Here is a 12694-nt window from a genome sequence, read left to right as displayed (position 1 = left end):
TAACCTTTTTATTTCTCCACACTGGTGCGGGTCGAGGAAGGAGACACTGCCGACACTTTACATGACAAACCTGTTCATGGTCCAGGAGGCAGCCGGTCAGCATTTTGGTTTAATCCTCACCGACCTAAATAAACACCTGACCTCTTGAAGATTTTAGATTTTACAGCCGAATGGCTCAAGTGGCTCCGGGCGGGCGGGCGTCACCGAGCTGCCAAGTTCACAAAGTGGTAGAATGAACTCTCTGGTATTCATTCAGGACATCTCCGAGGAGGAAGGTCTCATAGCGACTCATATCTGGATAATTATTGTCTGTCTTCATACCTCAAGACCTCACACTCATCTCTCGTTGGAGTAACTCTGAAGGCCTCGTCAACAGGAGCAGCTTCTTCTGGTGTGGGTATGGATCTATCTATCTATATAGATCGACATATATACTAACCATCTATCTGTCTCACTATATCCATCTACCTACCTACCTACCTATCTATCTATATAGATCTACATATATACTAACCATCTATCCATCGATCATCTATCTGTCTATCTATATCCATCTACCTACCTACCTACCTATCTATCTATCTATATAGATATACATATATACTATCTATCCATCCATCTATCCATCCATCCATCCATCTATAATCTATCTGTCTATCTATATCATCTACCTACCTACCTACCTATCCATCCATCTATCTATCTATCTATATCCATCTATATATCTATATCCATCTATCATCCATCCATCTACCGATATATCCATCTATCCATCCATCAGTCTACCTATCTCTCTATATATACCTATCCATCTATCCATCTATCCGTCTGTCCACCTACCTACCTACCTATCTGTCTATATATCTACCTATCCATCTGTCTTTGAGTAATCTGCACAAAGGTGTCAAACAACGCCCTTTAGAAGTGCTGACATCAGACCGGCAGTGACTACACATCATTTGCATTTGACTCGTGTTCCTTGACCTCCTCGAGATGAATCCCCGTCTGAGGCCTTTCTGCTGGAAACAGTTATAAATACGGGCGTCCCGCAGCACAGGTAGTCACGTGAAGAGGTGATGGAGCGAGGGAGAGAGATTTGCAGGAGGGAGCTGACGCCTTCCTTTTTTCAGACAGTAACTAATATCTGGAGCCGTGTGGTGAGAATGTGAACTGCACCTGTCACCACTGATGATGCATTGAGGGTAACATAGAAATAAAAGCCTCGACAGTGACCCCCACCTTCATCTGCTGACCCCCATCCACAACACATGGTGGCATGTCACTTCTTTGTGCGTGACATTTGTCGAAAGGAGGCTGGACGTCGGGTATGTGAGAGAGGGATTGGGTTTCAGGGTGCAGGGATGGTGGAATGAATCATTTGGGGAATTTGCGTGGGTGTTGTTGGGGAGGAGGTCTTTACTTCTCGGAGCGGGCGTTCTGGCCGGAAAGCTGTTCCAGGCAGTTGGTGGCACAGTGGTTGAGCGGCGCGTGGTGATAAAGCACAAGGAGGCCCGAGACCCGGCTGACTGGGAGAGGAGATAAAACATGGGGGTATACAATGAACAAGGGTAAGATTAATAATCCGGATTCAAAGCCTGGTTCATTTAAGAGATGCAAAGTCGACTTTAAAATGTGTCGCATCATTCGTCATCGTTTGTGTAATTGCAGCAATATAATTAGCACTTGGAAGAAACACTGGCAGGTGATATTATAAATTATACACCCCAAATTGTTTTTTTATTATTTTTGTCGATTACAAATTAATTAATTGTTCATTTGAAATCAGATGGTTAATGGTATGGTACTTGAAAAAATACTTTTCAAACATACATTAAAAAGTTATACTTTCCTTTTTTAACTTTATCTACTGTTTTACAAGCATCTATATATATATACATATATATATTTGTATATATGTATAAATATATAAATAAAATAAAAATATATATGTATATATATATATAAATATGAATGTATATGTTTATATATATATTGTATATATATATATAACAATATATATATATATATAAAGATATACATATATATACAGAGAGAGAGATAGAGAGAGAGAGAGAGATACTTCTCATTTTGCATAATGAGAAGTATATTATACATTTACTCCTTGCCAATTGTTTGCAGTAACTCTACATCTGTCTACTCTAATTGTTTTATTTGTTATTATATTTATTCCTGTATCTTAAATTCTGCACTATTTTATGTCTTAATTAAAAATATGTATCAATTGTGTTTCTGTACTAATGTGCATATGACAAAAACTAACTTAAAAATGTAACATATTAAGAACAACATGACAACAAAAAAAGCTATATTAGTAAAAAAGAAAAAGAAAGAAGGTGTATCTCTGAAATTACATAACGATTAAAAAAAGTGCTGAACAGTTCCCTGAAGAGTAAATTGTGATTGCTGTTTCAGGGCGGCGCTGGAGGAGCCAGAGTCTCGTCACATGACGATGACAAAGAGCAACGGGGGGCCTCCCCCCCGCCGGAGCGGCGGGCCCACCCTCCTCGCCCTCCGCAGGCAGCTCGGCAAACTTCCCCCCAAAGACGACACGATGTTCATGGGTCAGTCGATGAACTTCTGGTTTTACTGAACTTTCATCTTGCAGCTTCTCTTCTTCTGCATGGAGGACGTGAACGTTAGAAAAGTTACCGACTCATCCTACGATAAATATACGCCGTTCCACCAGTCGTTCATGGGACAGGCCCAGGATGCATTGCTAATTAAACAAATAAATCTGACCACGACCTCACACCGAGGTCACCATTTACTACAATTGCACCGGCCCCTTAAAGACACACGTGGCGGAGAGCATCCCTCATTAATATTTAATGTCTATATCTAACAAATAGTTATCAAACAACGTCAAAGTTCTCTCTATTTATGCACATGACACAGTGAATGATGGGAGTCGTTACATCACATCCCAGAGGCTGGCAGCAGGAAGCCACGCAAGGGGAGCGACTGATTACATACTGTATCACTAAGAGAGCCTCATAATGTATCCGGGCAAAAGAGCCCGTTAGAAAAATGCTGACAGGTGACAAATTAAGAAAAGGGACAAGCCTCAGTGAATGAGTGAAGGCATACAACAAAAAGCTTCGACACGGGGCCACAAGAGGGCCCGGGGGTTTTCAGAGGAATATTATGAGAATGAAATGACCTTTGCATTCAGTGGACCTCAAACCCCCCCCCACCCCCCCCCACCCTCTCATATAGGGCCAGTTGGGGCCCTTTGACTCACTGTACTCCTTTTCTCTATGTGTCAACGATCTGTGCATTTGCAGTCTATATTAATAACTCATATTTTAAGAGTTCACTTTAGAGGTTTTTCACTCTCCTGCATCGCACATCTTTTTCTGCCAAGCGTTACCATGGAAACCAGTTGAGGGGGGGGACAGTCCTAATGTACTCATGCTTTAATGTGTTTACCGCTTCTACAGCATGTCGAGAAACACAACAAAAGAAAAGTGAGATCTTTGTTAAGTTCTGTAAAAGGAAACATCTTGTTTTGAAATCTTTCTTTGCTTGGCTCTGTTGCAGGATGACATCATTGACGTCTCTATTTTTCAGTTTAGAGCTTCTGTGCACAAGGAAGATATGAATGTTTTCTAAAATGACGAGCGCTCCTTGTTCTGTGCCGGCAGTCGGGGGATGGACCCCAGACGACCCGTCCTGTCTGGTGGAGCAGTTCTGTCCCGAGTACAATGAGTGGAGAGCGGCACCTCGCATGGTCAACAGCCGCGGAAAAGTGGCTGTGGGGACCCTGGAAGGCCAGATCTACACGGTGGGAGGGGAAGACGCTGTCAGGTGCTACAGCAGTGTGGAGAGGTGAGAGATGTGAGCACGGGGGGAGGATTCTTAATTTGACAATTATTACAGCCATATCTCAAGTTTACAGTCCAAACCGGGCAGCTGCTGTACTGGACACGGGGGAACCTCTGCTCTATTGCTTTATTCAACCAATAAATCTCACTGGGATGAGAGTCCTATCACCGAGATGACAGCAGCACGTCAGAGGCCACCAGACACGGAGGACAGAAGAGTGGACTGTAAACCACCCTGAATAAAAAGGAACATCCACATGAAAAATGTGGATGTTTACTTGTGGATATTCCTGTCAAATTAATACTATTATGTACAGCATACGCAGAGAAAGACATACAATGATTATTAATAATAAATTAACCTAACCTAACCTTTTTTTCTTTCCATACTGTTGATGTTAATCTTAACTCTCACTATCACATGACAGCTCGTGGTTCAACCCCCCTGCGTGGGGAAGAGCGAGAGGAGTGGTGTGATGGCCTTTCCCCCCTCATCACACGAGATTAGATTAGATTAGATATTCCTTTATTCGTCCCTCAGTGGGAACATTTCAGGATTACAGCAGCAGGTTCACAGTAGAGCATAATACATAAAAAATAATAAAAATAAAAAGTTGAAAACAGTAAGAAAAAGATCTCTAAAAAGATTACTATTTACCTGATGTGCTTTAATGAAAAATAATAAGCTGCTCTTTTTGACCCCTTTACTGAGTAATTTATCACTACATATTTGGTGGGGCGAAAGAAAGGTATTTTAGTATTAGTATTTGTTGTTGTTGTTGTTCACATGAATGACCAGCTGAGGTCAACATTGAGGCAGACATTAGATTACACATTGGTCACTGTTTTTTGTTTTTCTTTCTGTGGATAAAGCTCCAAAATCCCTTTAATGTTACCCGGGTATCTATTCCTAACACAAAAAACACACACACACACACACACACACGCAGCTCCTCCCATTTCCTAGACTCAAATGTCTCAAATAAGCTGGCTCTGCCCCCACTTCCCACAGTCGGCCTTTTCCGTAACTGAATTCCAGCTACTTGACCCCACATTGACCCCACATTGACCCCACATGGACCCTCCCTGGCTGGCTGGACCCGAACCAGCTGTAGCTCTCGACGTGGTTCCCAGAGTGCATCCGATTTCTGGAAGGGTGGTCATGTTCTCATATTTTTTCGGAGGAACGTGCCACTTAAGACAAGTCCATTTGCCAATTAGGAGGAAATGTTGTTTTTGTGGGATGTGGTTTTTTATTTCATCTAATGGCCTCAGATGGATCAACATATTTAATAGCCTTCCGGAGGAGACGCAGCATGCCCACACAACTCAAATCCTCCCGGTGCCAATGTGTTCCTCAAAAGCAAAAAGCGTTGAGTTGTTTCTCCTCACGTTGTCAATAAACATGCCCCTCTTGACCCCCCCCCCCTGTCAGATACACCCCCGACACAGACAGCTGGAGTGCAGATGTAGCCCCCTTGAGCAGCCCCCGCAGCGGCGTGTGTCTGGTGGCGATGGACGGCTACCTGTACGCCATCGGAGGACACGACGGCATCGCCGCCGTCAACACCGTGGAGAGGTACGGGGGGGAAGCTGGAAAAAGGTCTTTATGGTATTATTTTTTTTAATTAACCGTGCATCAGATTATGTAAACAAAGGGGGATCTATCTGAGGGACTACCATTTATTTAATGAATAATAAATAATACAGGTTTCATTTTTCAAGTAGGCTGCGTCTCGCATACATCGAGATTGAAGGCGGGAATGATTTTAATTACCTGACATCTCGCATGACGTTGAGATCAATGTGAAGCGACTGAGTCAGAGGAGGGAACACGATCAGCGTGAGCGGCGTGCAAACAAACGGCCAACAAACCATTTGTCAAATCCGTCTCGACGAGCTTCTCATATTGTCGCTGTTCTCTTTTTTGTGTGTGTGTTTGTTTCCATAGGTACGACCCACACGTGAACACGTGGAGCAAGCAGGCCGCCATGCTGAGCCGGCGCTCCGGGGCGGTGGCGGCCGTGCTGGGGGGCCACCTGTACGTGGTCGGGGGGAACGACGGCGAGTTGGCTCTGAACTCCGGTGAGAGGGACGTGGCTTTAAAGAACAAGAGGGGACATCAAACCCAAAATGCCCAAAGCTAATCAATCTCAAATGATATCCCCCACACACACACACACACACACACACACCAGCCCAAAAACAAGTTAAGAAATCCAGCAAATCCTCACATTTAACATTTAACGTCGGCTATTAAAAAAAAATGTGATTAACGACTCGGAGGATTAATTAATTCTCAAAATTGACGCCGATTAATTTTCTCTTCTATCGACTCATTGATTCACAGCCTTATGGTGTCAGACGCTTCTTTAAAATCCTCATCGGAATACCCAATAAAAATCTAACTCCGTACTCTTGTTTTTAATTGTCTAAGCACGAGTCATACATTAAGTATCACTTTAAGAAAAGAGTAACGCATTAAAGCTGCTTAAAGGGATACCGCTCATTTATTTATGTGGGAATGCTGCTTACGCATAACAAATTGTTATTTCGTGCCTCGGAGGTATTTTGTGATCCGTCTCGTTCCCACCGTTATTAATTATTTAGTAATATCTTCTTTGTTTTAAATCTCCGCCTCCCGTTGACAGCTTTTTGACAAGCGGCAGAACTTTAGTCGCACACGTAACCGCTTACTTGACCTTTTATTCGAGCCCACACACACATGAACACACACACAGGCTTTATTAAGCCCTGTGCCCCCTTGCCCAAGATAAACAGGGGTTACGTTGCCACTTGTCATCCGTCACCGGCTATTTCAGTCTGTGAGAAGAGCACGTCGGTGAAATTCCCACAACTCCGTCTGGATCCCATCGAGCAGCCACAGTTATGACGTCATCGTCATCTCTAAAGAGGATTCTATTGAAGAAGAAATAGATCCAAATAAATGTTGCATGGAGAATTGTTCAGCTTTTCTTCAGTTGTTTCGTTGCAAAAAGGCCTTTTTGTGTATATAAACATAAGCTCTGCCTGCTAGGTAGCATGTGGCCTCTTACGACTCCTGCTATACCCCCCCCCCCCCCCAGTGGAGCGATACAGCCCCGTCGACGGCACCTGGTCGCGATGCGCCCACATGCTGAGTCCCCGGGAGAACGCCGGCTGCGCCGTGTACCTGGGCCACATCTACGTGGCCGGGGGCAGAGACGAGCTCGGCCTGAAGCTCTGCGGCGCCGAGAGGTTTGACCCCGGCGCCATGAGGTGGACCCCCGTCAAACGCATGAGGAGCAAGAGGGACGACGTGAGTAGAAGCGGGTCACCGAGACGCGCATCAGACGTAAGGCCTCCCCCCCACCCCGAGGCGTAAGGTGCAGTTTATTTATTTAAACCATGGGAAAAGACAAGATGGAGGGAAGCAATCTTCACAGATGACCTCAAATATTGCACTGGAGGGTAAAAAGATGCCATGGACTAAATGTTGTTATTTTTTCTTTCTACATAAGAGCACAACAACAACAACAGGGTGGAACTTGTAACTTTCTATTTCTGGCCTTGAACATGTTCACAGAGAGGGGGCTGATGGGAAACCGTTAGTTTGGCACGAGCCAAATATGGAAGAAATAAATCATTCTGACCGGATGATGGTGAACATGAAGGAATCAGCAGAGTGACCTCAGAGATCAATTATCTGGTGATGTGGTTTCTGTAGACGGCATTGCCCTGGCATCCAACAGCACTGTAAAGAATCTTGGCGTTATCTTTGATCGGGACTTGTCCTTTAACTCCCACGTGAAGCAAATCTCAAGGACTGCATTCTTTCATCTACGTAATATTTAAAAAATCAGGCACATCTTGTCTCAAAAAGATGCAGAAAAATTGGTTCACGCGTTTGTTACTTCGAGACTGGATTACTGCAACTCCTTATTATCAGGCTGCTCTAATAAGTCTCTTAGGTCCCTCCAGTTGATCCAGAATGCTGCAGCTCGTGTTCTCACTAAAACTAAGAAAAGAGATCACATGACTCCTGCACTAGCTGCTCTGCACTGGCTCCCCGTAAAATCAAGAATCACTTTTAAAATTCTTCTCTTAACCTACAAAGCCTTGATTGGTGATGCACCATCATATCTTAAGGAGCTTGTAGTACCATATTGCCCCACTAGAGAGCTACGCTCACTAAATGCGGGACTACTTGTAGTTCCTAGAGTTTTAAAAAGTAGAATGGGAGCCAGAGCCTTTAGTTATCAAGCTCCTCTTTTATGGAACCAGCTTCCACCTTCAGTCCGGGAGGCAGACACAGTCACCTCGTTTAAGAATCGACTGAAGACTTTCCTCTTTGACAGAGCTTATAGTTAGGGCTGAATCAGGTTCACCTGGTCCAGCCCCTTGATATGCTGCTATAGACTTATAGCTGCCGGGGGACGTTTTAGGATGCACTGAGCACCTATCTCCTCTTTTCTCTCTCCTTAAGGATGAATTTTCATCTCTCAATCACACGTTACTAACTCTGCTTTCTCCCGGGAGTCCTTTTGACTTCACGTCTCATGGGGTCATCGGACCCTATGAGATGGCATAGATCCTATCTGCTGATGGATCATCGAGGTCTGGGTCGTGGAATTCCTGCTCCTGACTACGCCACTGCCCTGTTGAGACTCCGCCCACTGTTGAGACTCCGCCCACTCCTCCTCCCCACCGCCATCTGCCTGATGGATCGTGGAGGTCTCCATCGTGGAATATGCCTACTATGAACTATTCATACACTCTGTCACATTCATTGAATGTATTTAAACTCTAAATCTGTCCTTCTGTACACATGACATCTATTGCATCTGTCCATCCTGGAGAGGGATCCTCCTCTGTTGCTCTCCTGAAGGTTTCTTCCTTTTTTTCCCCTGAAGGGTTATTTGGGAGTTTTTCCTGGTCCGATGTGAGGTTTTGGGGCAGGGATGTCTATGTGTACAGATTGTAAAGCACTCCGAGACAAATTTGTAATTTGTGAAATTGGGCTATACAAATAAACTGAATTGATTTGATTACGAGTCATCCTGACGGGTCACTGTCGAGGCTTGAAGCTGTCGAGAACACATGAGTTGTGTATTGTATCAAAGTCAAAGTCGTCTTTATTGTCAATTTTACAATGTTGAACATACAGAACATTTAAAGTATGTTTCTCTTTTTTGTCCGACATAAAGTGAATAATAGTAATAATAAAAAGTGATAAAGTGTAAACAGTCAACAACAACAACAAAGAACATACACTACCGTTCAAAAGTTTGGGATCACCCAGACAATTTCGTGTTTTCCATGAAAACTCACTTTTATTTATCAAATGAGTTGCAAAATGTATAGAAAATATAGTCAAGACATTGACAAGGTTAGAAATAATGATTTGTATTTGAAGTATTAATTGTTTTTCTTCAAACTTTGCTTTCGTCAAAGAATGCTCCTTTTGCAGCAATTACAGCATTGCAGACCTTTGGCATTCTAGCTGTTAATTTGTTGAGGTAATCTGTTGAAATGTCACCCCACGCTTCCTGAAGCACCTCCACAAGTTGGATTGGCTTGATGGGCACTTCTTGCGGACCATACGGTCAAGCTGCTCCCACAACAGCTCAATGGGGTTGAGATCTGGTGACTGTGCTGGCCACTCCATTACAGACAGCATACCAGCTGCCTGCTTCTTCCCTGAATAGTTCTTGCACAATGTGGAGGTGTGCTTTGGGTCATTGTCCTGTTGGAGGAGGAAATTGGCTCCAATCAAGCGCTGCCCACAGGGTATGGCATGGCGTTGCAAAATGGAGTGATAGCCTTCCTTATTTAAAATCCCTTTACCTGGTACAAATCTCCCACTTTACCAGCACCAAAGCAGCCCCAGACCATCACATGACCTCCACCATGCTTGACAGATGGTGTCAGGCACTCTTCCAGCATCTTTTCACCTGTTCTGCGTCTCACAAATGTTCTTCTGTGTGATCCAAACACCTCAAACTTGGATTCATCTGTCCAGAACACCTTTTTCCAATCTTCCTCTGTCCAATGCCTGTGTTCTTTTGCCCATACCAATCTTTTCTTTTTATTGGCCAGTCTCAGATATGGCTTTTTCTTTGCCACTCTGCCTAGAAGGCCAGCATCCCGGAGTCGCCTCTTCACTGTCGACGTTGACACTGGCGTTTTGCGGGTACCATTTAAAGAAGCTGCCAGTTGAGGACCTGTGAGGCGTCTATTTCTCAAACTAGAGACTCTAATGTACTTGTCTTCTTGCTGAGTTGTGCACCGGGGCCTCCCACTTCTCTTTCTGCTCTGGTTAGAGCCCGTTTGTGCTGTTCTCTGAAGGGAGTAGTACACACCGCTGTAGGAAATTTTCAGTTTCTTTGCAATTTCTCGCATGGAATAGCCTTCATTTCTAAGAACAAGAATAGACTGGCGAGTTTCACAGGAAACTTCTTTTTTTCTGGCCATTTTGAGAGTCTTATCAAACCCACAAATGTGATGCTCCAGATAATCAACAAGCTCAAAGGAAGGCCAGTTGTATAGCTTATATCTCCAGCATAACTGTTTTCAGCTGTGCTAACATAATTGCACAAGGGTTTTCAAGGGTTTTCTAATCAGATATTAGTCTTCTAAGGCGATTAGCAAACACAATGTACCATTAGAACACTGGAGTGATAGTTGCTGGAAATGGGCCTCTATACACCTATGGAGATATTTCATTAGAAACCAGACGTTTCCACCTAGAATAGTCATTTACCACATTAACAATGTATAGAGTGTATTTCTGATTGATTTAATGTTATCTTCATTGAAAAAAACAATGCTTTTCTTTGAAAAATAAGGAAATTTCTAAGTGATCCCAAACTTTTGAACGGTAGTGTATATTTGATAATTTAAGAACTATAAAAAAATACTTTGTCTGTATGTTAGCAGCAGTCGGACATTGATTGTAAAAGTCTAAAGCTAAAGTATGCTAAAACTATATTGAATAATAGAAGTATTATGTAATAAATGTTTATGTAATAGAACTTTCTATCATCCTCAGATGTCCCTGGTGGTGTTCAACGGGGCCCTGATGGCGGTTGGAGGCTCTGATGGAGTCACCAGTCTGAAAACACTGGAAGTGTACTGCCATGAAACCAACAGCTGGAGGTAAGAGGAACCCCCCCCGACGCTGCCTGAGTCCTCATTCCTGATCCCAAGAGATATACTCATCATTTAAATAAGGCGCTGAGCATTTACATTATGTTGGCTTCCATCAGGGACAAACACTGCAAACAACACAACAACACAACAAGGATGCAGTGATAACCAAACCATGAATACAGCAGAGGAGATATAGAATATTTGGTGGTCAGGATCTACGCTTGTTTTTAAAAAAATGTTAAAATGTGACACAAGACAGAAGTTAATACGATGATAAATATATGGAAACATAAGAGAGGTTGCAGGGCAGTCGGTTGTTTAGGTTTCCTGCATGTGAGCAAAACAGTGTTTAAAAAAAATAAAAAAGGCAATAAATAGATCTACAAATTTTTTTTCTTCAACAACCGATGGGGGTTAACAAAGATAAAATAGATCACACACATATTTACTTTCTTTACTGAGGTTGTTGCTGTAAACACATCCTTTTGTCCCACTCGTGCGAGATGTGCACTCAAAAAAAAAGAAAAAGTGTCACGATGAACGAGAAGAAAAGAGAAAGAAAGAGAAATCACTCTCCGATTCAGCCGCCAAGCGAAAAACTTTCCATCAAGTGAGTCTGCCAGACCAAGTGGTTCCACTTTGTGATTCATGTGAGCTCCAGTTCGGCTCCTACACATCTCGTATACAGTGGTGCCTTCAGGCTCCGCCGCACTCGCTGAATTCAGAGCGCTTCGACGTCTGAGTCTGCCTTTCCTCCCCTCCGTCTGTTTTTTTGTAGACACTTTGGCAGCATGAGGAGCAAGCACCCGGGCGGCAGGGTGGCTGTGCTGCGCTGAGACGACGCCTCGCCATACGTGAAGAGGACGGAGGTGAAGGAGGTGACGGAGAGGAGAAGCCCAACCGCACCCCGTGAGGTGGTTTTGAATAAGGGGTCACTCCAAAGGTTAAAGGATGGCAGCTGATGTCACAGGAGCATCACATTAAAGAACATTCGTGGTTACAGTGAAAGTTACGGGTCGTTTTGATGCCTCTAAAACAGTGCTTTTAGAGAGATGAATCAGCAGTGAATATATTACTTTTTATATTTATTTATTTCCCCTCCCAAACAGATATCAGCATAATAATAGCCAGAATAGCTCTATTATATTATTATTAGAGAGGAGACAAAAACAGCGCTGTTTATGACAGAGTGACCGGTGTTTCACTCTGTGATTATATATATATATATATACAGACAAATAATAATATATACACACTGTGTTGTGATGTTTTATTGATAAGAGCATAACAGGTGTTAGAGCGATTGAGGGAAACGTGGATGTAACGTACAGGATTTGGAGGTGAAAAAAAACACTATCTTTTGAATATTGAGTATTTTGCTTTCAATGATGTATTGAAGGTGAGAAATGCAGGTGGCTGTTGGAAGTGGAGAAAGTGCACTGGATGTTTTCAAAGTAATATCTTTAAATGATGTAATGATGTGAGTAATGACATACAAAATAAAAAAATGTCATGTTGTGATCCTCTGCATTGCTCCAGTAATTATTTCCCATTTGTAATGTAGATAGTCGTCGCATCGGTACATTTTGTAAGTGTAGATCATCTTCTGGGAACATCTGTGATGCTATCACCACTTATATAATACTAATAGTAATTACTATCAACACATTACTATTAGGATATTTCAGCTTTTAGCTTGGGTGAATGTTTAACATTCA

At 43.0% G+C, this 12694-nt stretch overlaps 1 protein-coding gene across 2 annotated transcripts; it reads left to right on the top strand.

Moving 5' to 3' along the window:
• Window positions 1-288: 288 nt before the first annotated feature.
• On the top strand, window positions 289-12504 carry si:ch73-29c22.1 (kelch-like protein 20). Of its 2 annotated transcripts, none has more exons than XM_056419632.1 (8): window positions 289-397; window positions 2434-2582; window positions 3666-3849; window positions 5281-5424; window positions 5797-5930; window positions 6932-7143; window positions 10876-10982; window positions 11755-12504. In XM_056419632.1, the coding sequence occupies exons 2-8, from the start codon at window positions 2465-2467 to the stop codon at window positions 11810-11812; spliced, it is 957 nt and encodes a 318-aa protein (XP_056275607.1). In that variant the 5' UTR covers window positions 289-397; window positions 2434-2464; the 3' UTR covers window positions 11813-12504. The 2 variants fall into 2 exon arrangements, with proteins under 2 accessions (XP_056275607.1, XP_056275606.1); XM_056419631.1 differs by lacking the exon at window positions 289-397 and adding an exon at window positions 1265-1568.
• Window positions 12505-12694: the final 190 nt, after the last annotated feature.

Source organism: Pseudoliparis swirei, chromosome 7 (genome assembly GCF_029220125.1).
Source record: "Pseudoliparis swirei isolate HS2019 ecotype Mariana Trench chromosome 7, NWPU_hadal_v1, whole genome shotgun sequence".
Taxonomy (NCBI): Eukaryota; Metazoa; Chordata; class Actinopteri; order Perciformes; family Liparidae; genus Pseudoliparis; species Pseudoliparis swirei.
The sequence above is the reverse complement of the archived record's forward strand: the minus strand, read 5'-3'. Positions and strand labels throughout refer to the sequence as shown.

Coding starts and splice junctions, on each gene's coding strand:
- si:ch73-29c22.1 (XM_056419631.1), top strand. CDS start 1,546: ATGGGGGTATACAATGAACAAGG. Junction 5,425..5,796: donor GCCGTCAACACCGTGGAGAG/GTACGGGGGGGA, acceptor TTGTTTCCATAG/GTACGACCCACACGTGAACA. Junction 5,931..6,931: donor CGAGTTGGCTCTGAACTCCG/GTGAGAGGGACG, acceptor CCCCCCCCCCAG/TGGAGCGATACAGCCCCGTC.